The 13,001-nt window shown below is 49.9% G+C and overlaps 1 protein-coding gene across 2 annotated transcripts in view; it reads right to left on the bottom strand.

The window, feature by feature from the left end:
- cdh24b (cadherin 24, type 2b) overlaps positions 1–13,001 on the bottom strand; it is a 96,902-nt gene that overhangs the window by 33,905 nt on the left and 49,996 nt on the right. For both annotated transcript variants that reach the window (XM_035536480.2, XM_081703401.1), the window contains exons 3-5: positions 8,547–8,841; positions 6,926–7,045; positions 5,460–5,627 (exon numbers count right to left, since the gene is read on the bottom strand). In XM_035536480.2, coding sequence (XP_035392373.1) covers positions 5,460–5,627; positions 6,926–7,045; positions 8,547–8,841 — 583 coding nt within the window. The remainder of the gene's footprint in view (positions 1–5,459; positions 5,628–6,925; positions 7,046–8,546; positions 8,842–13,001) is intronic.

The following is a 13,001-nucleotide window of genomic DNA, read 5'->3' on the forward strand; positions in this document are numbered from 1 at the left end:
ACGGCTTGATAAGAGCATAATTGCTCTCTAACGAATGCAGTTTATGACCGACTGAGAGCAAATGATTTGCGTTGGTAAACGCACAACGCTTCACGTGGCGGGCTCATCCAGACGAAAACAGTCAAAACAGAGTCAGCCTAAAGTTAACATTCACGTTAGTCTGCGGCGGGGCCCAGCTGCAAATCCAGAAATGAATCAGCGTGAGTGCGAGGAGGTGCATAAGGCCAGGATTGTAACGACGGCTCTTTGTGGGACCGTGCCTGTTACCTCGTCAGAGAGGACCATCTCCAGCCGTCGGTGGTCGTGCACATTGCTTTCCTGTCAGAACCTTGGCCTCAAAATATGATGAACGTCAAGTTGGATGCACATAAGAGTCGTATGAATTCCGATCTGGAATTATCGCACAGTTGCATTTCGGATACATATATTTTGGAATTTAAAATGTCAAATCAGATTCAGTGTGGTTCTTGCCGGGCACACTGCCGCCCAAATGATAAATCTGTGAAAAAGATCAGATTCTGGCTCGCTGTGTGACGTAAGCCTTTGATATGTTGTACTGAAATCCAACACGTATCCAATATGAATCCGATACGCGGCAATGGGAATTTATTTGACTTTCATATCCGTCCAACTTGACATTCGTCACACAAATCCAGAAACTCCTCTCCGGCAACCGGCGTGACCCCACGAAGAGCCGGCGCTACAGGCCGTGACCTCTTTTACCTTCTTGCATCGTTATAATTTGTCACCAGCTGGCCTCATCAACATTAAACAAGTGTTTGCCATGGTTGGCTGAAGTTACAACAAGATGAAGGAGTCACAGGGAGCACTGTTCTACCTTTCTGCCGTCCCACCACGCGTGCGGGTCGGCTCAGGTGTGCGGTACGTTCAGAATAACGTTGGACATGAGCCACATTTACAAGATATTGTCAACGAGCAGGCCAAAAAAAAAAAAAGGGATTTGGGCAATGAATTGGACTTCTTTTCACCTGCAGTATGAACGCAGCCTTAGAGAGAGTTAGAAATAAAGAATTAGCCCTGAAGGTAGATGACAAAGCATGTCACCTCTGAGTTCCTCCATTTCCTGTGTGTGTGTGTGTGTGTGTGTGTGTGTGTGATAGAGGGAAAGAGAGATTGAGGCAAGGCAGAGAGACAGATGGAGTGAGTGTGCACTTGTGTAATGGATGATGCAAAAGCTTGAGCACGCTCTTGCTCACACACACACACACACACACACACACACACACATAAATAAAGCAGTTCCAGACGTGTAGTTGGGTTAAGCTGTCCCTCCTCCATTTCACCAGCCTCTCCCTCCCTGTCTGGGGGACAAATTACCATCATTATCATGTCTTCGCTCTATTCTTACATTCTGCCCCTTTTCTTCCTTCATCATTCCCTCGTTCCTCTCCTCTCTGGTCTTAATCTCTATCGCTTTCTCCACACAGCCTTCCCTCTGTCTCTTTCCTCTCCACATGGGACGTACTTAAGGAAAACAAATCGCCAATATTTATGATCAAAGCATCTCCGCATCGTGTCTCTTAACTTGTCGAGACGTAAAAAAAAAAAAAAAAGAATCACCGATCTTATCCGGTGTGCCTACAGAGTCATCTGCGTAGCCATCCATCACACGGCCACCATGAGCTCCCCTTCCGGCGCGCCATCTAAGACCGTTAAAAAACCATAAAAACCAGCCCAGCACGCCCAACAGCTGAGTCTGCGTTCACTCCGCACGAGGACCCATCGGGCCGGCACATCCGCAACCATCGCCTCCAACGACCCGCAAACGCGGTCGCCACGGAATTCGCGCCACCCGGCACGTGTGCCATTCCGACTGCTTTTGCGTTCCGCTAATTAACCGAGAGCTCTTTTCGCTCTCTTTTGTCGCAGGACGCGGAGATAAGACAGAAATGGTACAGCGAAACTCCACCTGCACGAGGATTTTCTGTATTCCCCCCTGCCTGCGCCCTCGCCGGCCCTGAACTAATCCGCTCAGCTCGCTAAGCGCGGCGGGCGCGAGAGGCAGAGCTGACCTCGCCGGGTCCGGACAGAGCTTTAATGCTCCTTGCTGTAATTGAGCGGAACTGCGGGCAGGCTGCCTTCGGTAGTGTTATAACCCACACGCCCGCGAGCAGAGAGAGCAGCGGAGAAATGAGGGTGAGAGGCAGAAGAGAAGAAAAAAGAGCAGAGGAAAACAAGAGAGAGAGAGAGAGAGAGAGAGAGAGTCAGTGAGAGAGAGAGAGAGAGAGAGAGAGAGAGAGAGAGTCAGTGAGAGAGAGAGACAGAGAGAGAGAGAGAGAGAGAGAGTCAGTGAGAGAGAGAGAGAGAGAGAGAGAGAGTCAGTGAGAGAGAGAGAGAGAGAGAGAGACAGTAATTTGTCTATTTGGTAATCCAGAGCACAGCCACATCCCAGGAAACAGCAGCATTTCCCAGAACACCTGTATCTTAGAAATAAGCTAATCAAGGAACTGAAACTTGTTTGGTGAAGCTCTAAATTCTAAATACTCGCAAAGTATTATCTGCCACAAAGTCAAAATTTGCAACCACAATGGCACTTCTGAATGCTTGGCACAGACTGTGTACAGGCAGAGTAATTAATCCTGTTTTAACCAAATATGTTAAGTGCCTTCCATCTGAAGCCTCACACCATCTGATGTGAGCCAAATCCTAATAGAAACTCTAGCGCTAATGTGGGCTATCTCTGACGCTGTCATGTTTCATTCTGGCAGCATGTGTGCAATGCATTTCAGTTCAAACCTTTGTCCACTGCAATTTTATTTTTGGACAGGCTTTGGCAAGAGCTTAACCTGCGTGTGCGGTGCGGCGAGGACCTCCGGGGGCTTCACCCCGATAGGTTGAGATTAAAAAAGAGCAGATTCTAGCAGCGATTTACTTAAGCAGACAGCAGCGTAACATGTATGAGGTCCAGCAGCCTCCAGGCTCAAAGATAAACGTCGCTTTCCCACAGGTCTGCAGCCGTGGTCGTCATCGGCAAACAGCTGCAGCGTGTGAACCAAACAGGATGAACCCAGAACAAACGGAATGACCTCAGTCCAGAAATGAATGATCCCAGACCAAGCAGAATGACCCCAGTCCAAAATGAATGAACCCAGGCCAAGCAGAATGACCCCAGCCCAAAATAAATGACCCCAGACCAAGCAGAATGACCCCAGTCTAAAATAAATGACCCCAGACCAAGCAGAATGACCCCAGTCCAAAATAAATTACCCCAGACCAAGCAGAATGACCCCAGTCCAAAATAAATGACCTGAGCCAAAATTGGAGGACTCCAAGGCTCGAAACTCTCCAAATGTGTTTAGCGATTAACCACTGAAACCTCATCAACATTGTCAAAAACATACACAAAAGCCCACTGTGCACCGGTCATGCGCCGCAAATATTTTCAAAACACATTTGTCTAAAGGAGTTTGCCACAAGAACTGCAGGTTCCAGTTTAGAAACGTTAGTATGGTTGGGTACGTTACCCATTCGTGTGATGTATTACCAAACGTCAAAAAAATAATTCAGTTATGCTGTTATACTGACAGGTCTGTATTTACAGGGCTGTAAATGAACCAAATATTTACACTCTATGCACTAAGTGCCCTTTATTGTATATTAATTTATTGTCTATCACACCTCCCGAAGTGTATATAATTAAGCATAATATAAAAGATATTTATTGTTTGTTTCTTCGTGCTCCTAATCGTTGTTAGTGGCGCATCCATTAACACACTCTGGAACCTTCACCTGTTGACGGAACTGTCTCCTGAACACTAGAGGGCGCTGCTGAACATCTGAGCCATGGTTCTAGTTCTGGTTCTGATCTGGGTGGTACGCTGTTGTTGTGCTTTCTGACTCTTTACTTGCCGGTTGCGACCGCCTCGCACTCCTAACCCGTTTTATCCGGTTTTTGTTTTCTTTCCTGTTTTCTGGTGCTCAGAGTCTCCTGCAGTCGCACCCACGTCTCCAACGCTTCCCACGACAAGGCGAACAGAACGTCCTGCAAAACAAAACAAAACAAAAAAAAACCTGCCCCGCAGACAATCCTGCAGACAGGGACCAAAAAGCGGAGCTGCACGCCAGCCTTGTTCCGCCGGCACACGGAGCACCCACTCCCGGGATCGGCGTGCGGAACAGGGAGGGCTCCGTGGGAGATGGAGTCGCTAACTCAGCCAGGCACATAAAGGGGAAATTAATGACGCGACAAGAAGTCACATCAGTGCAATGTGGGAGAAGACGGGCATGAGTGAGAACAGCATATAAATTTGAATAAAGCACATCTCATACAACTGTCTGAGCAGGTGCCGCCATAGAGGTCATGCCCTACTGCCTGATGAGTTGATGAATTGATGAATTGTTTAACTGAACCCTTCTAGCGTGTTGTTTTTTTGTTTTGTTTTTCCCCCCATCATTCTTTCCAGGTGTCAGCCTTCACTCCTGTATCTTGCGGTGACCTAGATCAGTAGTGTCTTGGACGGTAAGCTACTGCACCGGCTGGGAAGCGTTCCGCGATTTGATGACAGAGCGCTCTTAAAGTTCTGTATATGTAAACGTAAATATCTCGTGGGTTTTGCACGAATCAGAGGGGAGCAAAGCTCAAATTCCCTGAACACTGAGATATTCGGCAGGACTCCTTTGCGCTCTGTGGAGAAGAAAACACTAGTTCTCTCACTGTAATGCACCGTATGGTAAAAACATGTCAAATAAGCAGTTTGGGATTACTAATCATCATTTTTCTTCTTTACACACATTCTTATCATTTTATCAGTCACAGTTTTGTTCCATATGCTCCTTGGTTTGAATGAGAAACAGAGAGTGCGTGCATGGATGTGTGTGTGTGTGCGTGCGTGCACCTGGTCGTGCATGTGGGTCGTTCCTGCATGCATGCGTGAGTGCAGGCTGCATGCGCATGCGTTTGCGGGTGTGAGCGTGTGTGCATGTGTGTGTGCGTGAGTGCATGTGTGTGTGTGTGTGTGTGTATAACGAGGCTCAGGAGAAGCCTAAGAACAGCGTGCATCTGAGCTGGAGGAACTCGACCTGAGTTGACCCACTCCCCCCCCTGCTCCCAGCGCCATCGTCCAATCAGCAGGGAAGGAAACCTCTTAGCCATGTTTGACAAAGCAGTCCTTTAATGTTCAGCAGAGTGTGGTCTGGGTGGGTGTGCAAGGTGTGGCGAGGTTATGAAGGCAGGACAAACGCACGTAATGGTTTGCCTCGTTGCATGTGCACTTGTGTATGCATGTGTGTATAATTGTGTATGTATCTGTGTGTATATGTATACATTCTCGTGCATGTGTGTATTTTCATGTATGTCTTGCAGATGTATGTGTGTATTCTTATGTATTTGTATACATGTGTGTATGTAAAGGTGTATGGGTTACTGTTTGTGAATGAACGCGCCGTAGGGCGGTGTTTGTATTGAGCACAGTGTTGCGTGTCGTGGAGGCGCAACTCACTCTGTGCGAAACGGGGAGGGTTGTCATTGACGTCCGTCAGTCTCACGGTAACCGTGGTGGTCCCCGAAAGCCCCCCAAGATGGCCACCCATGTCTTTAGCCTGAAGAACCACGAGGTACTGCTCCTGCGTCTCTCTATCCAGGTCAGGGACGGCCGTGCGCAAAATCCCTGAGAGGCAGAGCGAGAAAAGGGGAGTAATCTCCTGAGAGGCAGAGAGAGGGAGAGACTAACCTCCTGACATCTTCTTCTCAATATCAAACCTTCATACTGTCAGAAAACTCGAGCGATTTTTCATAACTAGCAGAAAATAATCATTTCCATCTCCATTTTGCTACGTCGGCTATATTTCACATAAAATATAACAAGGCAGTTTAGGTCATTTAGTTCTGAATACGCAGACCGAGGATGACCCTGCGGAACACTACGGCTCAGAATTCCAGCTTTCACTAATGAGTAAATGCAGGAGCACGCCATGCTATGCATACGGGACAGAATTAGGTTAACATACTTGATTAGCATTCAAAACCCTGCAGGAAAAAAACCCGCTTTCTTGTTCATATCAGCGTGGGTTCAAAATGTCAACAAAATTAATTAGGTTTCATTAAGGCGGCCGAATGGAATCAAAACACAAAGGAAGTCCATTATCCACGTAGACGGGGGCACAATGCGCCGGCTGTCACGCAAGCGCGGCACGCCGAGCTCCTCTCTCTGCTCCTTCCCATCCTCCTCAAGCTGCCCCGCCGCTCGCGCGCCCCGCCGCTCGCGCCCCCTGCCCCATGCGCAGCCGAACCCCCCCCTGCCCTATGCGCAGCCGAACCCCCCCCACCTGCCCTATGCGCAGCCGAACCCCCCCCACCTGCCCTATGCGCAGCCGAACCCCCCCCACCTGCCCTATGCGCAGCCGAACCCCCCCCCCCCCATGGCTCGCATCGCGGCCCGAGGGCCGAACTGTGGCCTCCGACGTCCCTGACCCCCTCCGGGGTCAAACTGCCTCGATTAACAGCACTTCCAGCCCTCATTGAAGCGCATCTCCCACTCTGTAGCTTCCCAGCTGCCGTGAAACGGGACCCCTTGCCTGGCTCGCTGCACCGCGCCGGACGCGCTCGCGCGAACGCATTCCTGCCAAGCTGAGGAGGATTAGCGAGCTGGGATAAGGAGCCATGTAGGTAGGAGAGGGAGACGATGGTGGCTCGAAGAAGGTTAAATGTAGAAAAGAGGACGAAAATAGCCAGGATAGACAAGCCGGGGTGCTGGCTTCGGTTTATTAAACATTTTATTAAAACCCCAGTTATCAGGTACTCGAGCAGGCAAGTTTCACTTTGGACGTCACCGCTGCTGTCTGGGCGTGGCTGTCTTTACTGGAGACGCACGCAGCCCCGGGCGGCGATCCATTGGAAAGTGCAAGGACAGAGGAGAGGATGAGGGGGTGCAGGAAGCACCGGGGAAGGCGGGGCAGACACGCCCACCTGTCTGCGGGTCCACAGAGAAGTGGGGCTGACCCTGGACCAGTGTGTAGACCAACCGGGCGCTGTTCCCGTAGGTGGGGTCATCCGCATCGGTGGCTGTCACCTGAACGACAGACGTGCCTGGGGAAGAGGGACAGAGATGAAGAGAGGGGAAAAGAAAGAGATAGGAAGAGAGAGAGAGAGAGAGAGAGAGAGATGGGGAGAAAGAGAAACATAAAGCATTCAGTACACAACAGCGCACGGACCTCATGGAATTCTTGGTCGCCAAAGAACAAGTACCCTCAACTGACACAATTTTATACCGACTGACACATTCAATATACCCACTCTTTTTTTCTCTCCCTCAGTCTCTCTCTCCATCTCTGCTTCAATCTCTCTCTCTCTCTGCAGTGTGACAAATGCTTTATTCCCTCCATCCTGCGCTCCTGCTGCTTTACATTCCTTCTCACTGCACTGTCTGTCTCACGTCATCTCTCGTCATCTCTGTCTCCAATTCCCTTTTGACCCCTCCCAGAATCCCCCCCTCCCCGACAAGCGCGCGTCCCGCTTCACTCCCGCAAGTCCTGTTTCCGTCTTCCGCCTTTGACAGATATAGACTTTTCCTCACCAAATAAATCAAAGACCGTCATCCGTCATGTGAAGTATGGAAATTGTTGAGGGGTGGGGGGGGGAATACATATACAGTAGAGAAAGAACCACGCTTCCCATGGGACACCAGCTGACAAGCTAAGAGGGAAAAAGGGATTTGTGGGAGCAGCTGTTGCTGTTTTCCAACATCAAAGAGCTGACAGTGTTACAGAGACAGAGAGTTGGGCGAGGGTGCGCCGATTCCTGATCTATCACAGGTAGTTAAGGATGCAGATTGAAGCCTGTGGTAGCAAGGTGAAGCACATAAGCTGGAGCGGGTGGCTGTCGAGCCCGGCCGCGAACCCACGATCAGACGGGCAGGTGAAAGAGGAGCGCATGAGAGAAATCACTGCGAGCTTGACGCAACACGCTCAGGGCTCACCGAAATCCACCCATGGGTGGCCGGAGCGCCGGTCACGGTTCCTAGCAGTGATGCGCCGGGATGGAGTGAACGGATCCAAATGTTGGAAGTGAACTAATCCGTTTACACTTTTGACACACCGGATTTTTAATTTTTTTTCCCCCAGCGCATGCGCACGAGCTTCTCTGCCCGAATGCCGCTAATGCTGTCAGGTTTGCAGTAGATTTAAGAAAGTTAGCCTAATTATTCCCGTGCCATGCCGCTGTCCAGACAAGTAGTCCACACATTTTCAGGCATCTGACAAAACAGAAAATAAACTAAACAGAAGCAAATATTTCCTTTCAAGAGAGCACAGGGTCAGTGGCTTAACGAATGAATTAAGTGTCAAATTTTCAAACCCTCTGAAAATCAGAGTTGTTTTTGTTCTGGGTTTTACACGACAGCTCCGTCGGACAGAAGTCAGCGAGCCAACCTTGTAGGTGTTTTGTTCAGTTCACACCTCGATAAATCTGCCCTTCTCGTGCGGCGCGGTCTTTGATGGAAACCCAAGGCTAAGGGAATATATCGCACTCAACTCACTGACACTGATACCAGAGCATCTCACCGGGAGGAGCGACACACTGCTTGCAGTACCTATGTTGGCCATTTCCGGCACAGTGGCGCTGTAAGGCCCGTCCTCGAACACAGGTGGGTTGTCGTTGATGTCCTGAACCCTGATGATGAACTGGGAAGAGGGCTCCAAGGCGCGGTCCGTCTGGCCGTCTGTTGCCGTGGCGATCAGCCGGTATTCGTCCTTCTCCTCCCTGTCCAGGGGTTTGGTCACGTGGATGTTGCCTGTCTTCTCATCAATCACAAACACCGACCCCGCGCCTTCTCCGCGCAGCACGTACTTGGTACGTCCATCACCTCTGTCCATGTCGGTGTGTAGCTGAGAGAGAGAGCGAGAGGATAAGAGTAATAGCCAAACACGAAAATATATATATACACAGAAATTATACAGTGTACGGAAATTTGAAAGCCAGGGAAAAGCTGTGAACAACGAATGTAACATCCGTTTCCAAAGATGACAAATCGGAATGAGCCATGCGGATCGAAACCGGCACCAGACTGGCAAAGCAACGAAGGTGGGGAGAGATAAACACAGAGAGAACCAAACAGAAGATGGAGGCAACAGCCGGAGGCCTGGCCCAGGAGCCGCAGATCACCCGCTAAAGCGAATGGGCTTTCAGCACAGCGCCCCCTGGCGGCCAGTCACGCTCAGGGCACTTGAGCGCATCAGCATTCGTAGTCATTACCGTTTGTACATGGCCAGAATGCGTCTGCCTCGCCTCCCGGCGACGTGTGACATCGCGATTCCAAAAGAAAAATGGGACAGAAGATATCCAGCACCCGAGTGTGGAAACAGCTAAGCATTTTTCCTCCGCTGGTGCCAAAGTAGAGAGTTTTTTCTAATTAAAATATTCATTGCTTTTCCAGATTGTGTTTTTGAAGCGAAAAATTTTTTTTTTAAATAAAGTAGGCCGGCGGATGCATCCCATGTGAGCTCTGTACCAGAGAGCGGGGAAGGGGAAACGGAAACCGTGGCAACCAGCCGCCTCCTCCTGCGACTTTCAGCAGTGCTTTTACTGCAGTTTGCCGGGGAGCGAAGTGTCACGATCTCTTACAGAGAAGCTCGCCGCGGCGCGGTAACAAGGAGCGAAGGCGTATTCCCTATGACGGACAGCCCAGTCGGCGGGCGGGGCGTGGCTGCTGTAGTCACCGTGCGAGGCTCCGCCGGTGCCGACGTTAGCCCCGGGCTTTGGGTCAGTCGAGGCTGCCAGCCGCACGCAATTCCAGGCCAGGGGTTCTTAACGAGGGATCTTAATGACTGACTTTAACGAGGGGCCTTAACGAGGCCTGTAATGAAGCTGCTGCAATCAACCGGTCGGGATGGATCTGGTCAGCACGAGCAGAAACTCTCTTTGATTACTGTACTAGTGACACAACTGGAATGATTTTATCTCTCTCTCTTCACTGTTACTCTGAGCTATCGTGCAAACACACACACACACACACACACAGGAAAATGCACTGAATGCTTCATCTGTCACGCAGCCAGGCTCGATCGTATTACAGTAACAACAATCAGCCATAAACATAAACACTAATATGATCGTAGACCCAAACCGTATTCAACAACAACAGATGACACAGCTACCAGCTGCCTTGTCTTATCATTCATACAATTACGTCTTGCGCAACCGACAGAACAAAACACGCGGAAACTAACACGAGCTGAAGGAGTTGATGCAAAATATAATGTTCTTAATAAAATGTAATATTCTTCAAAGAGGCCACAGCTCCGGGAAAATAAGCACAGGTGTCGGAATGATGCCAAGTCAGGGAAAAAAAAAGTTTTTTATCAAAGGCCCTTCAATTTATTCAGTGACACTTCATAGACCATAAAATCCATCCAAATTAGGTGTGAGGTTCTGCTCCAGACCTCTTTAGTGGCGTGGACAGCTGTTGGGTAGAGCGCCGCACGTGGACGGCCTGGCGTGCGGCCCCTAAATCACCCAAATTACTTACATTATCATAAGGTAATATGCTTATTCTCAGTTTCGCATCTAGCAATAACCATAAATCATGAAGATGTGTGGGGAAAAAATACTCTGTGTCAACCCCAAAATCACTTAAATAACTTATAAGCGTACACTCAATTTCATTTCTGCCGCACAATAAATCATTGAAAGCTGAGAGCTGGGGGAAACAAACTTATTTTGCATGTGTGCATTAGCCTAATGAATGTGTTTGCCTGCACAGATATATTTCTCAGGAGCAGACTGGTAGGAAAGCGAAGACAGAGGAAATGACACTCCTGCACTCGCGTGTGAAATGGGTTTGGACTGTTTGGCTCAGAAGCCTACATGCCTGCCTCACACACTCGCACACACTCACACACTCACATTGCGTTATGAGTTTCAATTCCTTCCCCCCTACACCACAAGAGAATCCTATCAAAGGCTTTAAGGCTTTAAGGGACCCGTGGACAGGCCTCAGATCAGTCGAGGCGCACGCACAGAGTCATGACCTCTGGTCTACCAGACAGTTTCACTGACCCCTATACAGTGTTAGCTCACGGGGGAACAGAGAAAAATAGAATAACGGAAACGACGACTACGCCAGGTCAGTAAGTGCAGATAATGCACCACTGTCAAGCTCTGCCCCCCCCAGGCCAGATTCCAGGCTGCTGCTATGCTGGAATACTGACAGGTTTCCGTTTAGCCCCTCGATGCCAGAGCCAGGTGACCTGGCTTGGCTGCCTCTCCGCCCCGCGTCCCTGCCAGATGTCAGAGAGCAGAACCATGCCTGCGGAGACCCCCTGGCTGACCTCGCACCTGTCCGACTGCCTGACCCGGGGCTCGCCGTGGGTGGGTGCGCGCCCGCGGACCCTCTGTCCCCGAGCCCGGCTTGGCGGGACCACGGGCTCCGGCTCTCTGTTCTTGGCGCGTGATTAACATTAGCCAGACGGTCCAGCTGCACCGTGGGTAAAACCTGCTTGTTGCGACCGCTTCCGGACCCCGGACTGGCCAGCCCCTCTGCAGGCCCTGGAGGGCGGGCTGCCGGTTGACTTTAGCCCTGCCCGCTGAGGTGTGGCCCTCACGCTCCAGGTGATGCAATATCTGCGGCACACACAGAACCGTCGCTGGGAAATAAGCCATCCTTGTTGAAGGGTCCCTTTTCTGGTTTTTTAAAGCGAATTTCATCAAAAACTATGGAGAAATTCAGACAGAGCGTCATGTGCGTTTAGTAAATAGCTCACCTGTGCCAAACCTGTTGGCCTTGTAATATAACTACAGTGTAGACCACGCCTGATAGATAAAGAATTTACAATCATGTCTGAAACTGGACAGATTCATATTCATCCTTTGACATCAGTGGTCGTTAAGAAATGGATCAGAGCACCAAAGCATTGACTAGCTGACACTACTGGCCTCAGTTCTGCGTTTGAGTCAAGTAAGTCAACCACAAACAACTACACATATGCAGATATAGGTCCTCGCTTGATGAAAGACCTCTATCCTTTCTGTTTATTTTGACTTCTTGACTACAATGTTGAATAGCTCTGTCTCTTTAGTAAGGGGATTACGGGAAATGTAAATGCAAGTGTAAACTTGAAATGGCGTTTTACAGCGTAACATGCAACAAGTATTTCTGCGTACCTGAGCAGAGACCTGGCCCTGTGTGCGCCTCTAGGACTTTAGGGCTGCTCTTACTACACTGGTAAACACAAGAGCTGGTCCTAGATCAGCATTGTCCTTCGATTCGAGTGGCTCTGGCTTTCTAAGCTGGAGAGTGGGTGGCAATGCACTTTGTTCACCCCCCCCCACCCACCCACACAAACACACACACACACACACACACACTGTTATAGTAATTACTGACCACTCGGCGGGTAGAGGTTGGCACATGGCCTGGAACTGAAGAGTTATTTGTCTGTGAGGTGACGTGAGAGAGAGACACACAGAGAGAGAGAGAGAGAGAGACAGAAAGAATGGTCTAAACTAATTCTTCCTGACTCAGCTTGGCCATACAACACACACGCGCGCACACACACACCCCCATCTCTTTCATGTGAGCCATGTATCTGTAATTCACAACCATTATTGCTCCACACCATTACCACATGCCCTCTTTTATTTACTGCCGTCATATCCAGCCCTCCGTTATGCATTATCAATGACTAAAAAGACGATTCCAGCCGGAGAGTATGCAAATCCCGGAGAGTATGCAAATCCCAGAGTATGCAAATCTCGCCTGATCTACGATGGAGAGCAAGTGGCCCCGTGTGAGGGGGCGCAGCTTTTTGGGGGTGTCTCTCAGGCCTACTGGGTAATCTGATGCTGGATCCGTTGTGTAATATTTTTAGCAGGTGGGAATTGTAGAGAGCGGAGACGGAGGAGGGGATGGCTCTTGTGTATGTGCAAAGGGCAGACCGCCTACACGCAGGCCGGCGCTCGGACTCTTACCGGGATGAGCCTGCTTTGCCAGTGCAAATGCAGAGAAGGGAAGCAGAGAAGACACAGAAAAAGCTCAAAATGCCAGGCT

This window comes from Electrophorus electricus, chromosome 20, assembly GCF_041902795.1.
Source record: "Electrophorus electricus isolate QZ-2024a chromosome 20, ASM4190279v1, whole genome shotgun sequence".
NCBI classification, from domain to species: domain Eukaryota; kingdom Metazoa; phylum Chordata; class Actinopteri; order Gymnotiformes; family Gymnotidae; genus Electrophorus; species Electrophorus electricus.